Source organism: Meles meles, chromosome 6 (genome assembly GCF_922984935.1).
Source record: "Meles meles chromosome 6, mMelMel3.1 paternal haplotype, whole genome shotgun sequence".
NCBI classification, from domain to species: domain Eukaryota; kingdom Metazoa; phylum Chordata; class Mammalia; order Carnivora; family Mustelidae; genus Meles; species Meles meles.
The window spans coordinates 64032223-64048006 of record NC_060071.1 but is presented as its reverse complement, the minus strand read 5'-3'; the positions used below and the strand labels follow the sequence as shown (position 1 = coordinate 64048006).

Below are 15784 nucleotides of genomic sequence, written 5' to 3'. Positions count from 1 at the left end.
GCTATTGCCACTTCCCGTGACGCTTTATGGAACGACCTCACCCGACCATCTCCTTGCTGCGTCCTGCTCAACCCCTTGAAGCTCAGCTGGAAAACTCCTTGGTTGGGTTGGTCTGAGCCCTGTGGGGCCCTGGCCTCAGGCTAATGCAGACTGGCGTTGGCAAGTGCCTCGAAGGTGGAGTCTGGGTCCCTGCCTCTTGGTTCCCTCATCTCGGTCAGGGAAAGCACACGGTAGGTGCCGCATTAATGTTGCAGGCAAGCGCTCGACAAGGCAGCCCTCAGCTTCTGGTTGCAGGCAGCTCTGGCCGGGGTGGGGGGCAGGAGTGGGTCCTGGGAAAACACTGGGCGTCACCTTTGCACTCCCCATGGAGAAGAGGGCCCCAAACAAGGGAGACCCCAGGGGTTCATTTCCATACTAGAGTTCATCTCTCACGACCAGGCAGGAGCTGCAAAGCTCGTGATGTCCCAGCCTTGGGTGTGCCCTGGAAAGCAGACCAGAGGAGTGGGTTCCCAGAACAGCCTTCCTTCCACCTTCCTGATGCCTCAAAGGGCTTCAGTCCCGCCCTGTTCTGGCATGTGTGGAAAGGCGAGGCCCAGACTGTTCCCGGTGACTGGAGCCTGGCCAGGCCTCGTCCCTCCAGCCCTATCTCATGTACTTTTGAATCCTCCCCACCCAGGCGTAGGCCTGCCGTGCCCTGAGAGGCTTGCACAGACTTCAGGTCAGGAGGAGTCAGGACAGCAATTTCTTGAGCCCAGAAATGACCCTGAGGGGGACTAGGTTTGCAGGAAAGGAAACCTTTAAGCCACCCTCTGGTTTCCATTTGGAGGGTTGCCTGCCTATTTTCTGGGTGCTCACGTGATCCAGCCTGGCCCATCCTCCTCCTTCTTAACACTCATCCACACATCCAGAGCTGAAGGTGATACCGGTGACCTCTAAGTGCTCGGCCCAGCCAGGAATATTTCCTGGGTGCTGGGAGGCGAACACGGAACTGGGTCCTCCTGTTCTCCTGCTGGAACAGAGGCAGGTGAAGCACAGGAGGTGCTCCAGAAGCACCAGCACTAGCGGGCCGGAGATGGCAGCCGGAGCTGGGACTTCAGAGGGGACAGGCACGGAGGAGGAGGGCAGTCGGGGTGGGGCAGGAACCTGGCTGTGCAGGCTTTGCAGCCAGGGGTCAGCATGAAGGGAGGCTCTGAAAGGCTGACGGGGTGCCTCAGGGTCTCCTCACCAGGTTACAAGTGGGCCTCATACTCAGAGGGATTAGGTGTGTGCAGATCCCAGCAGGCTGGCAGGAGGCAGTCTTTGGGGCCCCTCAAAGGATGCTGCAGTGGTAGCATCCAGAAGGTAGCTCTCATGGTTACCTGAGGCAAGAAGAAAACTAGATTGAACTTCACTCTGGGTTGCATGTTGTTCTGGAGATGGATATTACTGTTATTTCATTTCATCTGCCAATGACTTGGAGGAGTGGGTACACCTCATTTTCCGGATGAGGACCAGAGAGAAAAGGGACCTACACAGCCAGTGAGGGTGAAGTTAATCTTAACTCCCCTAGCCCCCTCTGCCTCATCTTATGACGAACTTGAGGGAGGGCAAGGGCCAGAGTGTTTAAATGTTATTACTCAGGCTCGGGCAGGGGCAGCCATTCTGGAAGCAGTGAAGGAGGCCCATGAGTGGGGCCTTTGTCAAGTCTGTGCTCCCAGTCTCTGTGTGTCGTCCTGACAGTCCCTTCCTCCCCTGCAGACTCCCCTCCCCTTTCCCCCTCAGTGAAGATTCCCGGACTTGCTGCCATCTTGCCCTCAGGATGAGCTCCGGGTCTGTAAACCACAGACCGCAAATGGCACCCTGATATGGTCCACTCCAAGTGTGGGGCTGTGGGTGCAGCTGGCAGGCCACCTGAGGGGGTGGGAGACCAGCCAGGGAAAAGATGGGACCCAGACCCATGGCTGAGGCGCTAGAACCATGCTTCGCTTCAGGGCAGAGAGGACAGGGCACAGAGAGAAGTTGCAGTGGAAACAGCATTTTGGGGAAGCCTGGGGGTAGGGAGAGGGAGGAGAGTGCTTCGCAGCACAGCAGGAGCCTTGGATTCTAGTCTCATGTGTGACCCAAAAGGCTTGTGTGCCCTGGGCAGGTGGTGCTGCCTCTCTGGGCCTCCTCATCAATAATGAGGCTTCTCTAGTCTGACAGAGCTGGGAGTTTTCTCCTCTGCGGATTGTAGAGACTCAGAGAGGAGCCGGGGAGCAGGAGGGAAGGGGAGGAGCGCCCCCACCTTCCCAGGCTTTGTGACTCTGCTGTCCTCTAGTGGCGGCAGGGAGTAACAGACACATGGTCTCTCCCTACCTTCCGCAGACAAGGGTCCTCTACACTTTGTAAGGCCCTTTACAGCCTATGGCCTCTCTCAGGGCTGCGTGCATTCTGGGTAGAGAAAGACATACGCATAGGATACCCACGGGCCTGTACAGGACAGAATGGCTTATTCACGCATATATTTGCTCTGCAAGCGCTGAGGGAGGGTGTGTGGGTTATTTTATTTTTATTGATTTATTATTTTATTATTTTTAAAGAGTTTATTTATTTGACACACAGAGAGATGGTGAAAGAGGGAACACAATCAGGGGGAGTGGGAGAAGGAGAAGCAGGCTTTCCGTTGAGCAAGGAGCCCGATGCAGAGCTTGAACCCTAGACCCTGGGATTATGACCTTAGCCAAAGGCAGACGTTTAACGACTGAGCCACCCAGGTGCCCCTATTTTTATTTTTTTTAAGGATTCTATTTATTTATTTGAGGTAGAGAGCGCACCCAAGCGGGGGTGGGGGCAGAGAGAGGGAGAAGCAGACTCTCCACTGAGCGAAGAGCCCCATGTGGGACTCGTTCTCAGAACCCTGAGATCATGATCTGAGCAGAAGGCAGACAGCTAGCCAACTGAGCCACCCAGGCGCACCAGGGTCTGGGGTTTAGAATGGCACTGTGCCAGGCGCTGGGGATCTGGGGGCACTTGGCACACCATTTTTGCCCTCAGAGAGCTTCTGTCCAGTGGGGGATCAGATAAACACACCTCGGACTCTGGAGAACACAGGACGATGTCGGGGCTGCTCTGGGGTCTGACGTAGTGTGTGTCACTTGGGAAGGGCGGGGCCAGCGACTGCAGGGGTCCTAGCTGGTCAATGGTTTGTCCTGGGCACGTGGGCCTGCAGCCTGAGGGGCCCAGAGGCCTTTGTCACTGGGTTAGGAGAGTGTCTCCCTTCAGGCCCTCCCAGAAGAGCTGGGTCGTCCTCCCTATGGGACGGGTGGATTGCTACCCAGGCCTCCTGTTCCCCTGCTGCTGTCCCACCCCAGCTCTGGCTGGGAACAGGAGTGAGAGGCGCAGCTGACCTGGCCTCCCCACCCCCACCCCCACCCCACCCCCCGTAGCCTCCTCTCGCTACACCCCACTGCCCCAGACCTGGTTTGGGAGCCCGGGTTCCAGAGATGATGGAGAACATTAGGTCTCAGCAGGTGGATCTCCCCATCCCAGGCTGGTGCTGGGCAGGCCTCCCAGTTCCAATACCATGGTGCGGGGGAGGCGGTGGGAGGCTGGGCTGCCACCAGCGACACTTGGGAAGGGTGGGGCCAGCGACTGTGGGGCCCACGAGGGCCCTGCCTCTGGCCTTCTGGGGCTAGGCTGGAACTCAGCAGCCTGTTTGAGGCAGTGCCCAGAGAGGGTGGGAGAAGGACAGAGAGGCAGAGAGAGAGAGAGAGAGATTGTTTCGGGGAGAGGAGCCTGGGTGTGTCACCATTGCTGGGAGTTTGACTCAGTGAGAACATCCGGCAGGAAAGGAAGAGAGAGTGTGGTGGCATTTCCAAGCAGGATGGAAACTCTGGGGCTGTGGAGACTGGCTGTGGGGTCAGGGGTACTATGTGAAGGTCTGGCCAGGCAAGAGGCTAACCGTGGTGGGAATGGGAGGAAGGCAGGAAGACAGGGTTCAAGGGGAACAGAGATTGAAATGCTGGCTGACTGGGCTGGTTTGGGGAGGAGAGAGAGGGCAGTGGGGCTGGAATTAGGGAAACTGAGGCTTGGTCAGGCGGGATGTGGGGGATGCAGAGAGTCTCTGATCCTCCCTTAAGGGCTTAGAGGTTGGGGCCCTGTAGCTATTGAAGGAGACCACAGGTACCCCTGATCCAGAGACACCTTCCCCCCCCCCATTACCCCAAGCCCCAGCTCCTGGAGGCTCCACGAGTGGGACTGCCAGGCCAGCTGCTCCCCTGGGCACTGGGACCAGCCTCAGCTGTACTGGGAAGATTTGGGGAGAGATTTTCTTGAGAAAGCCTGCTTCTTTTCTCGGGGTGGGAGAGGCTTAAAAGTCAGCCGTGGGGACCAAGGCCAGGAAGGGCCCGGAGTGAGGACCCTGGGTGGGGAAGGCTATAGGCAGACCCCAAGCTGCAGTGGTATGGGCCCTGCAGGAAGGGCCAGTTCCCCACACACCAAGGGGAGACTCGAACAGCTGAGCCTCTCAGAAGCGGCTGTGCTTTAAAACACAGGGAAGCCAATGTTCTACGTCAAGGAACGACTAATGGTGTCATTCAGGTATGTAGTTGTATTTGGTGGCCTAGGGGAGGTAAGCTTCTTGATCCCTCCAAATGAGTTAAACGAGAGCTGATGAGGACAGTAAAGGGGTGCTCATTTGAGGTGTGGGCCCTCAGACTAGGACAGCTGGTGGGCTCAGCTGCATCCCCCAGACCTTTCTTTACCGTTGGGAGAGATGGAGGCTTATGCTGGCTGCCTGTGCATTGGCAAGTAGGTCCAGGCTGGGGCTCTGCTGGGCGAATGGCCTCAGAGAAGGCAGGGCCTGGGGCAGCCAGGCCCCCTGTGTGGGGTCAATCCGACAGAGAGAGGTTCCTGCCTGTTTCTGGGGACGCTGGGCCAGGGCTGGGAGAGGAGCTGGGCAGGGCCGGCGCCCTGGTCTTTGCCCTCGGAGAGTGGATGGGTGGGGGTGGCGGCGCGCATTCCTGGCTGGGAGCCCAGAGGAGTCTTTTGTAATCACAACATGATCTCGTGTGCTGAGCAGTGAAGCCGGCAGGGAGAGGCCGGCAAAGGCCCCGGCTCCGGCTCCTGTGGCTCTGCAGCTCCGGCTTCCCTCCTGCTCTGGCTCCCCTGGGGCTGTTCTGGAATTCTCTCGGTGCCCACTGTTACCATGCACTCAGCTGTGAGTGGCACCTCACCTTCGGCGGGGGGCTTCTTGGGGCCGGGAGGAGGCTGGGGCACCAGGCAGTCCCACTCTGGGGACAGCTGGGGACGGCTGGGCCTGGGAGGAAGAGGGCTGTGCCTAGGCCGTTGGGGGTCTGGGCAGGGGCCTTTGGCTGCAATGGAGACCTTGCTGCCAGACAGGGAGAGACCTGGGATCTAGGGGCAGAGGCCTGGCTTGTTTGGGTGGCTCCCTGGCCAGGCCTGCCCACGGAACTGGCTCTCTTCTGTCCTGACTACCAGCAGTTCCAGGCCCGGAGAGACTGGGCCCATGAGAGCGGCGCTTTCCCACAGGCAGGGCACAAGCCTAGGGAGTGGAGCCCAGGGCCTCGGAGCCCAGCACAGAGCCGGGGCCTTTCTTTTTACTGTGGTTCTGCGCCTGGGAGCCAAACAGCGCCCCCCGCCCCCCACCGACCTCCTAGATCCCCTGGCAACTTCCCAGTCCCCGCAGGTTCCGCTGCCAGAGCCATTTATAACTCTCATTCCAGGCTCTGCTCAGCGGTGGAGCTCCCTGGAGAGCCCGGGGGGAGAGGCGGCCCGCTGCTGGGAGCTGTGGGTGCGGGGGTGGGGGGCGGAGGGTAGTAAGGCCCTGACCTGAGCCCCTGAGGAGGCAGAGACAGGTGGACAAGCCCAGCAGAGTGGGGACTTGGGGCCTTCCATGTGCCCTCTCCCCCTGGAAGCTTAGCTCTGGGGCTGGGGTCCATTTGTGGTAAGAAGATGCTTCTCAGGTAAATGAGAAGGGGGCCTGATAAGGGACGGGCACAACAGTCAGGAGCTTGCTAACCCTGCTTTATGCAGGGGCCTCACAGAGCCGAGACACCCATGAGCAGGCAGGAAGAGAAGGATGCTGAGCTGGACCGGAGGATAGTTGCCCTTCGAAAGAAGAACCAGGCCTTACTACGTAGGTACCAGGTGAGTGGGCTGTGATGGGAGCTGGAAGGACTGACTGGGCTGGCACTGCCTGTCTGACCCCCAGACCTCCCCCGTGCCCCCGCACTGTGGTCTTTCCCTGCAGGTGCTAAGCCTGGGGTCCGAGTTATGGTGGTGTGGTCCCTCTCAGAAACGCTGTGAGGGTCCCGGGGATGCTGTGATGTGGTGCCTCTGCCCCCTGGTGTCCCACTGGTGTCTCTCTGTGTAGGCCTTTCTGTGTGCATCTGGGGGGCCGTGGCCTGTGCTGACCCAGGGCCCTCCCGCAGGAGATCCAGGAAGACCGGAGGCAGGCAGAGCAGGAGGGCATGGCCGTGACCACAGCAGAATTCCTCCAGCCTGATGGCCTCACTGTCACTATCAGCCAGGTTCCTGGTGTAAGCCCCCCTCCCCCACCCCAGGAAGAGAGGGTGGGGTGGTAAGGAGGTGGAGGCCCAGCCCATGTCCTAGTCCAAGAAGGAAACTGCTCTTGCTCGTCTGTTTCCTCTGCTTCCACTCCTGGGGTTCACCCTTCAGCTCCCAGCCTGAGGCAGCCTAGCCCATTGTGGTTCCCCTGACCCCAAAGGGCCACAGCTGAAAGGCCACCAAATTGAGTCCTCCTCAAGCCCTTTTCCAGGTGAATGTGAAAGTTAGGGAGGGTCCCCACCCACAGCCCTGCGCCTGTGTTCCAAATCCCAGGCCACTCCTGAGCCCCCAAGCCTAGAGGGACAGAGAAGGGGGGCTGAATGCCAGGAAGAGTGTGCAAGGGACAAAGCCCCATTGTCCGAGCACTCTGGATTTCCCAGCTCAGAGATGACAGGCTGCTGTGGCATCTTGGGCCCTGGGGTGGCCCCGGTCCCTGGATAACCTCATGGCACCGGCATGTGAATGCCCCAAGGAGTCCGCTCCTCTGTGGGCATTCCAGGGAGGGCCAGGGCTGGAACCCAGCCTGGGGAAGCTCCCAAAGAACTCCATCCTCAGCTCCTGCTCGGCCCTGGCCATGTGGTCTGAGGGCATGGCATCTCATTCTGCAGGGGAAGCGGGTGGTCAGCCGGAACTGGGCAAGACCCCTCAGATCTGAAGCAGCCAACAAGATGCTTGAGGATGAGGGAGGGGATGACCACACTGGTACTTTCTGCCTGGGGGAGCGGGTGGAGCTGGCTGTGACCATGGAAAACAAAGCCGAGGTGAGCAGGTTGGGCAGGGGAAGCCAGGGCATCAGGCTGGCAGCCTCTTCTTACCAGACTGTGCCACGCTGCCCGTCCCCGCCTCCCCCCTCTCCCCACCCAGGCCAAGCGGATCGTGAGTGAGAAGCCCAGCAGAGCAAGGAACCAGGGTGCGGAAGGGTCACGTGGAAGGGGCTTGGGCCGGACCCCCTCCATGAAGATGCCCGTCAGCTCGGATTCTGCACGGAAAGTACATCTTTAAGAAGGGATGGGGACATGAAAGTGGCAGTCATCATTCGGGGGAGGCGGAGAAGCTGAGTCACTTGTGTCCCCTATCTCTGGGGACATGGCCCAGGCAGCCCCAGCAAGAATTCCCACCCTTTCTTCCTTTCTCTGGCCAGTTTCCACATTGGGTGGGCCTTACCCTGACAGGGTATGTCAGAGGTCAGCCCCTTACCCTAACTGGATTTCTGATGCAAGCATGTGGGGGCCTTGGGGGTGGGCCATGTGCCAGGTGTGACCTCTAGGTGGCAGCAGCCCCTAGTCCTGGCTCTTGCTCACTGCTGCTGGGAGCTTCTCCACTCACCACACACACCCCTGCAACACACCCCTGTAACACACTCCTGCAACAACCCAGCAGATAGGTGCTATTATTAGCCCCATTCTATAGATAAGGAAATGATACACAGAGAGGTTAAGTAACTTGCCCAAAAGACACAGCTAACATGTGACTGGAAATGGTGCCTATGGCAAACGAACATGTCAGAGACAGAATGGATTTCATTTTTAGATGGGGACGTCAACACCTTGAGGGGAAGGGGCTGATAATATCCAGATTTCCACTCCAGGTCCAAGGCTTCCTGCTTCTTCCCCACGGTGCTGTCTTCTCCTTCAGGGTACTCGGGAGTCCCAGAGTCCAGGACTGGTCCCAGGCTCAGTTCCCCAACGGCCCGTGGGGGGACCCTTGGAGGTGGGCTGGGACTATGCCCAGTGGAAGCAGGAGCGGGAGCAGATCGACTTGGCTCGTGTGGCCAGGCACAGAGACGCACAGGGTGACTGGCGTCGGCCGTGGGACCTGGACAAGACCAAGACCACGTGGGTGGCAGGGCTGGGGAGCTCGTTGGACTGACATGCTTATGGGGCTCGGGGTAGGACTAACTGTGGGTGCTTCTTGGAGGGGTGGTTAAGGTCTGTCTGGGCTCTCTGGAGGGACCTTGGGCTGAGAGGGTGGGCACTGGGTCCCCATTTTTTTTGGCTCACCATTATCTTGTTGTCGTCGGTTCTGGGGTTGGAGCTGGGGGAGGGGTTGTGTGGGTCTCGCTTGTGTCCACCCCACAGAAGCCTGACTTTCTGGCTCCACAGGCTACAGGACTCCAGCAAGCCTCAGGAAGAGGGCCTGGCCAGGGTGGGTGGCACCAGGGGTGAGTCAATACCCACCCCAGCCCCTTCTCCTCCTTGGCTTTCATCACAGCACCCCCACCTGTCCCTTCATGCTTTCTCTCCTTTCTCTGTCTCTTGGCACAGCACTTATTTTTGGAGCTGGAAGGAGGCATGGAAGAACATCTTACTTCCTCTCCCTCATTATCAGAGCAGGGCACCTTCCCACCCCCTAAATCCACAGCTCCTACCCTGGGTTCTGACCTCAGAAGGTCTGGGGGAGGAGGCTCACAAGGAAATCTGCCCCGGGATCCTTTCAAGGTTGGTCCCTTATGGGTGAAAGCTCCAGTTTCCCTGCCCCTGGCCTCTTGTAGGAACAGAGATTTTAGAATTGCTATTTCCCTAATTTTTACATGTGAGGAAGCTGGGGCTGGAGAGACTCAGCCAGTTACCTAGCCAGGAACAGCAACGGGGCACAGGGACCCAGCTCTCTCGATCCCCAGATCCAGGATCTTTTGGGGTGTCAGAAAACTCACACCTGGACCAAGAGAAAGTCGGACATCTTCCCGGTCCTGGAAGACTCCTGTTACTGCCTTTGATCCTTTTAACACCCCACTCTTTCTCCATTTCCTTTGCCTCACTTAGGTCCCAGGAGCCACCGGAAATCACAACCCCCACCACTGTCCCTTGATGGTAAATGTGAGTTGAGAGAAAAGAAGCAGGTTTGCATGAGCTGGGGATGCAGCTGGGCTGCCATGACCTTCTTGATTTGGGGACCATCTCTTGCAGGTGGTACTACTCGGGGTGGGCAACCCAGCAGACCCTCAGTGGTGTCGGCCACACGAAGCAAAGCCCGGGGGACAGAGAGGCTGACCGGCAGGGCCCGCAGGTAACAGATGGCAGGGGGCAGAATTGGGGGAAGCACCTGGGCTCCCTGATTTCCTGGATCTCCCTTGGCCCTGGGAGGTCAGGCTCAGCACTGGTCCAGGTGGCTGCTCCAGCCCTTGGGGCTGCTGTCTTCTGCCTGACGGCTGCCTGGAGGCAGGTTAATAAGGTTCAGGGAGAGACCAGCCGCAAAGGCGGGAGCCATGAGAGCCTGGTACCCAGGGAGGCCGGCAGTAATTACAGCAGTTGCGTTCCCCCGGGAAGTCTGGCGTGCCTTTCCCAGGCGGTGCAGGCAGAGACATGTCCAGAGTCCCCATGGAACTCAGAACTCGAGGTGCTGCGGGCTCAGCCATAAACAGCAGCTGGGAACCTGGGATGGTGCTCAAGTGGGTGGCTTTTGGAGGAAATGGCTGGATGGGGAACAAAGTCAGGCTGGAAGGGGAGCGTCCTGGAGCCTTGTTCTGGCTCTGAGACTCCTCTGAGACCCTTGGCTCTGGCTGCTTCCTGGGAACATGGGCCACTGGCTACAGAGCGACAGAGGGACGTGAGGTGGGGTGGGGAGGAGTAGGGCTTGCGCGTGCTGTGTTTCTACAGGTGGGAAATGAAGGAAGACAAGGAGGAGCCGCAGAACCAGGAGGTGGGTGCTTGGAAATAGGATGGGGTGGGCCAGGGGCATGAGCTCTGAATCCACCAGTCAGCAGGGCCAATCTCTTGTTTCAGGGAAGCCAAAGTACCAGAAAGACCTGGAGCGAGGAGGAATATTCACAGAAGCAGAGCCTCACGGAGCTGGGCCGACCCACAAGTGCCCCAGCAACTAGCCCAGTCCCAGGATCCCCAGGGGGCCCAAAAAGGGAATCAGGAGCATCCATAGCCAGTCCAAACCCTAGCTCTCCACAAAACACTGACTTAGTTCCCCTTGACCTTTCTCTTGGAGGGGCCAGTAGCCCTGGGTCCGGGGAGAGTACGTGTGCACTCACTCTAAGGCCTGGGGCCCAGGAGAACCCTGTGTCATCGCCACCACCAGATGGTTCTGAGCAGAGCCTGGGGTGGAATGACCCCCAGGCTGAGCCAGAAGTACAGCCTAGTTCCGAGCCACAGGGAGGAGCAAGGCCCCTAGAGCCCAGAGAAGACAGGTCTGGCAAGGCTGGGGCCCAGCAGGCCTTGGCGCCACGAAGCAGGCCACCCAGAGGAATGGGCCAAAGGGCAAGGGGCACAAGAGGTATGAGAAGCAGGACAGGAGGGCCTGGCCCTGCAGGAAGGTGCTGAGCAAAACTCCTGGGAGCTCAGGGGCCGGGCTGGGGAGAGGAAGAGGGAAGAACACAGGCGGGAGTCTGGCGTGGGATGGGTGTGTGGATGCGGGTGGCTTGTGGTCGTCTGGCTGCACAGCTGGGCAAACTCTCCAGTGGGGGGACACTGGGAGGGCAAGGAGCTGTCCTTCCTTGCACCTCATGGGCACACCCTTGGGCATGTCCGTGTATAGGTGTGCTTTTACCTGCAGGTAAAGGTCTTGGTGTAGTCCTATGTCACCCCCTGGTCTCTGAGGCTGGTGAGCCCTGTCTTGGGCCTATTGCCACCCAGGCCACAAACTTCTTCCCTGCCATGGCAAGGTGAGGCTCAGAAGCACTCAGCACCTGGCACTCCAGGCCTCTCTCACCCCGAGCCCTGGCTTCTCTTTCCACCTGTGGCTTTGGCTACTTGGGTGTAGGCAGCCTCAGGAGCCAGCAGGCCCAGTCCAGGCCTGGGCTCCTTCCCCTGCCTCTGCCTTGCACCCAGGTGACTCACAGCCCCAAACTTCCAGGCTGGTGAAACCAGAGGAATCTCAGCCATCAGCTGTCGGCCTCTGGCCTTTCTGTAAGAGGAGGCCAGAGGCTCGAAGAAAGGGAGGCCACAGCAGGTAGGGACTGAGCTGGGGACAGAAGAGCAGAGCCTCCGCCAAAGAGAGGGTCCCTGGGAAGGCCTCTTCTCTGAAACACCCTGGGGTTGGGTGAGGAGAGGACAGCCTCTTCTCCCCATAGGAGGATGGGAGGGCTCATGATCAGGGATAACCTCCCCCATACCCAGGCCAGACATCAAGTGTACCATCAAGACAGCACTGAGGCGGTGCAGAGGGCAGCCCGGTGCCATTTCCTGCCGTCTCCTACTTCCTCTTTCCTGCCACCCCCCTGCACTACCGGCACACCAAAGCAAGGACTCAGACAGGGGACAGAGAAAGGGGCTCTATCTAGCTCAGTACAACTTCGGGACTTGTCTTTCCTACTTGGTCTCCGTTCCTGCCCCTCCCCTGAGGCCCACGGCTGGTGAATTATTCAGACTCCACACAAGCTGTGGCTTCCTCTCTATTCAACAAACATTTCCTGAGCACCCACCAGCAGCAGTGCAGCCGGTGGGCGATGGTGACTCTGCCAGCAAGAGGGAGGGAGAAACCCAGGCATCCAGCAGATCTAGGCGGCACAGCAGGCGATGTTCTTGGCTATAAGAGCCTGCTAGGAGCTGGGGATGGTGGTAGGAGCCCAGAGAATCATCTCACCTCTGCTTGAAAAGGCAGGTGCCCCTTCCCCTCTCACCACGCGTGGATCTCCCCATGTGGCCCCCCTGCTCCCCTCCTCTTTGGCCCTGCTGTGGCTCGTCCTCCCTGCTGGGGGTCCCGGGCCTCCCCAGCCTCTCTGGCTTCTCTAAGGGAGCGTCTAGATCATCCCCAAGGGTTCTGTCCTGTCAAAGTGAGGGCTGAACAGTGGGGTCAGAGCTTCCTCATGGGCTCCTGCTCTGCCCTCCACCCCTTTTACTCAGGAAGCGCAAGGAGGGGTGTCTTTTCAGCAGACAGTGTGCTCCTTGCACGTTAAGGTGCAGAGTAATGCAGATTCTAATTCTGTAAGGTCTGTGGTGGGCCTAGAAATGTGCACTTCTAATAGGCTCCTGGAGATACCTATGCTGCCGGTTCTTGGACCACAGGTTGAGTAGGAAGGGTTTGGACTAGAATATATGGAGATCCAGGGGCAGACAGACTCTGAGGACTTATTGCTGGCTGTATCGGGGACCTGGTGAGGGCTGCCCCTGCCAGGTGGGGGCTTCCTGGCTTCAGAGTTGGGTGGGAAGCTGAGGTACCTGGGAAGACGCTCGAAGAGGCCAGTGAGTGGGTGATGCCAACTTCCTATAGTGGGGAGTGAGGAAGTTGCTTGGGAATGGGATGAGGTGAAGGGGGTGGAAGAGGTTGGTATAGGGTTGGAGGAATTTTTTTTTTTTAAGATTTTACTTATTTATTTGACAGCAAGAGAGATCACAGGTAGGCAGAGAGGCAGGTAGAGAGAGGAGGGGGAAGCAGGCTCCCCGCTGAGCAGAGAGCCTGGCGGCGCTGGATCCCAGGACCCTAAGATCATGACCTGAGCCAAAGGCAGAGGCTTGACCCACTGAGTCACCCAGGTGCCCCAGATTGGAGGAATTTTAAAAAGGCTTGGGAATATTCTTATGCACCTGGGAAGGAGACTCCTGTGAGACAGGAATAGGTAAAGGGGAATGACTCCAAGCTCAAGTTTGCCTCTTGCCCCTCTAGTCATGCATAGATACACTTGGAGCATGACCCTGGACTTGACCCATGACTCCCAAAGGATGGAGCTGGGGAAGAGCAGATTCAGGCAGAGCCCTTGAATTCAGAGATCTCCAAAAATAATCATGATCAAGAATTTGAATTCTGCTCCCCAACCCCCCAGTGCTACCAAAAGTGCAGGCCAATGTATGTTTGACTATGGGATGGGGACACAGATTTGGGGAAGAGTTCTGGTTCAGCCCTCACAACAGGACCTAAGCAGGAGAGAAAGCTGGGTTATGAAGGGCTATCGAGAAAGAGAGCTTCTCTCACGGGATGTCCTGGGAGTCACTAAGGGTTGGAGAGTGCAGAGACTGGCCCAGGACAGCTTCCCTATAGGAAGACTATAATGCCAGGCAAGTATCACTGAACTTTTCTCAAAAAAGGGGGAGCACTTCTTCAGGATAAGAGAATCAGCAACTATGGTGGCCACCCTCCTTCCCTTGGATGGAACTAGCTGTGGAGCAGGAGAAAAGCATGGACTACCCTCCACAGACCTCAGGATCATGGAAGCCTGCCTGTAGCAACTCCTGGCTCCTTCGTTGAAAGGCCTGGCTGGGAGATTTCCTCTTAGAACCTCCCCTCCAACGACAAGCCTCTCCTCAAAGGTGGGAAGTTCTTCATGAGACACAGCTCTCAGGAACCCAGGCACAGAGCTGGAGGAACAGAGAAGGAAGTTGCCCGAAGAGGAGTAGGGAGATGATAGCTTTACTTAAGGCCTCATAACCAGGAGGGCGGAAAGGGCAGAAGATACCTCTGTCCTGAGCCCCTAGCACCTGGGCAGAAGGGAGCAGCAGACCAGATTGCAAGGGAGGTATGTTTTTGGAGGACTGGCAGCATGGTAGAGTGGAACCAACATAGTCTTTGGAGTCCAACAGACTGAATCTTAACCTACGTCTGTCAACGGCTAGCTGGGTGATCTTGATCAAGTTTAACCTCCTCAAGCCTCAGTTTTCTTAACTGCAAAATGGGGCCAGTAACAACCCTGAAGGGTTATAAAAACAAATTAAAGATAAGAGTATGCAAAACATGCCCAGCTCACTAAGTAGGCAAGGTAGAAACAGGAGCCTGGCACTCAGTCAAATGTGTTGAATAAATGAAGTAGCTGTTTGGTTTGATCTCTGTCTACTTTGTTTTCCCATCCAAGTACTAACCAGGCCCGACCCTGCTTAGCTTCCGGGATCAGACGAGATCGGGCGCGTTCAGGGTGGTATGGCCGTAGACTCTACTTTGTTTTCGATTTTCTCCTTTACCTCCTCTTTTGGCCTCACCTTCACTGGGGTCAGTACACTTCAGGGAAATAAGGGATGGTCTGTAAAGTTTACTCAGCCTTCCAGGGAAGTGACCTTCTTAAAGGAAGCTTACCTGGGGGAGTCTACTGGAGTTAAAGAGACTCACACAGGGACTCTGCTCTTACTGGGGTATTCTTTGCCCTCAGCATTTCCCTTAACTCCACGCACCAACCTTCATAACTCAAGAGTTTCCTCTTTTCTTCCGTTAACGTCAGTGGTAATTTCATGGACTCCCACCATGGTCTTTGCTTATTATTTTCCCCAGAATTAAAATTCCCTTGTAGGGTTTGCTTTATGCCTCTCAGAGTTAAGTTTTTGTTTTGTTTTTTCCCCAAAGGAGCAGCATGACTGTATTTTCTTATGGTCAAGGGACAGGTAACAGGGGAATCCCTAGCTATCTCACAAGGCACAAGTTTGGAGGGTTTGACCATCAGTCAACTCCAGCCCTGATCCTGGCCTCAGAGACAGGAATAACAGGAAAAGATGGTACTAGCCACCACCACCCCCTAAAAAAAAAAAAACCCACAAAGGAAATAGCTATAATCCCCATGTGGCTATCTATGTCTTCTTATTTTGGGGACAAGGTTGGGAAGGGGGGGTCAAGGGAATAGGAAAAATTAAAGATACAACTTCATTCTGCCTCTCCAGTCACTTATCAGCACCCACAGACCCCAGCAAGCAGCTCTTCTGAGCGAGGGCTGCCCCCGGGGTGACCACAACCTCACTGAGGGGAGACCCCGAGGCTGGGAAGGCAGGGAGTGGAGCAGAGCTGCAGAAAGCACAGACTGAGGCTGCTTTCTGTCAAGTGTGCTGGCCTGCGTCACAGCCTCTCATTAAGCAACCACTTGACGCCAGCGAAGTGAAACAGCACAGACCTGGCACCAGAAAGAATGAATGTGGCACCCACTGCTCCTTTTAAGGACTGACGCAAGGAGCGCAGGCCCTGGGGCAGGAGGTGAGGCAGACACAACAGTACCTTTGTGGGAGGGGAGAGCAGATTCTTGCGGGCCTGCGTCCTTCTTAATGAGAGCTCCGGGACAAGATCTCTGGGCACCTTCAAAAATAACCACTAACACAGGCTCTTTCCCTTTTCCTTACAAACTCTGGGGATACGGTGTTTCCTTTCTCTCCAGCAGGGCAGCTGGCTTCAACCAAGAAAAAAGGTCAAAAGTCACCTTGTAGCCATCTGTGAAAACAATACCTAGACCCTAAGTTCCGGAATCAGAGGGAGAGTCTGGACCGGTGGGTTCTCAGGTTTTAGTGGCAGAATCACCTGGAAGACTACTTAAATGCAAAGCTGGGCCCCACCTTCTGAAGATCTCATTTGGTTGGTCTGGGAGGGGGCCTGAGACATGGCATTTCTA

At 57.1% G+C, this 15784-nt stretch overlaps 1 protein-coding gene across 5 annotated transcripts; it reads left to right on the top strand.

The window, feature by feature from the left end:
* Positions 1-38: 38 nt before the first annotated feature.
* Positions 39-14246, top strand: CCDC9B (coiled-coil domain containing 9B). Of its 5 annotated transcripts, none has more exons than XM_046007659.1 (11): positions 39-230; positions 6013-6126; positions 6411-6509; positions 7155-7307; positions 7411-7536; positions 8182-8381; positions 8649-8707; positions 9309-9362; positions 9453-9552; positions 10143-10185; positions 10269-14246. In XM_046007659.1, the coding sequence occupies exons 1-11, from the start codon at positions 144-146 to the stop codon at positions 10812-10814; spliced, it is 1581 nt and encodes a 526-aa protein (XP_045863615.1). In that variant the 5' UTR covers positions 39-143; the 3' UTR covers positions 10815-14246. The 5 variants fall into 5 exon arrangements, with proteins under 5 accessions (XP_045863615.1, XP_045863614.1, XP_045863617.1 ...); XM_046007658.1 differs by having other exon boundaries at positions 6411-6518; XM_046007660.1 differs by lacking the exon at positions 39-230 and adding an exon at positions 3825-5176 and having other exon boundaries at positions 6411-6518.
* Positions 14247-15784: the final 1538 nt, after the last annotated feature.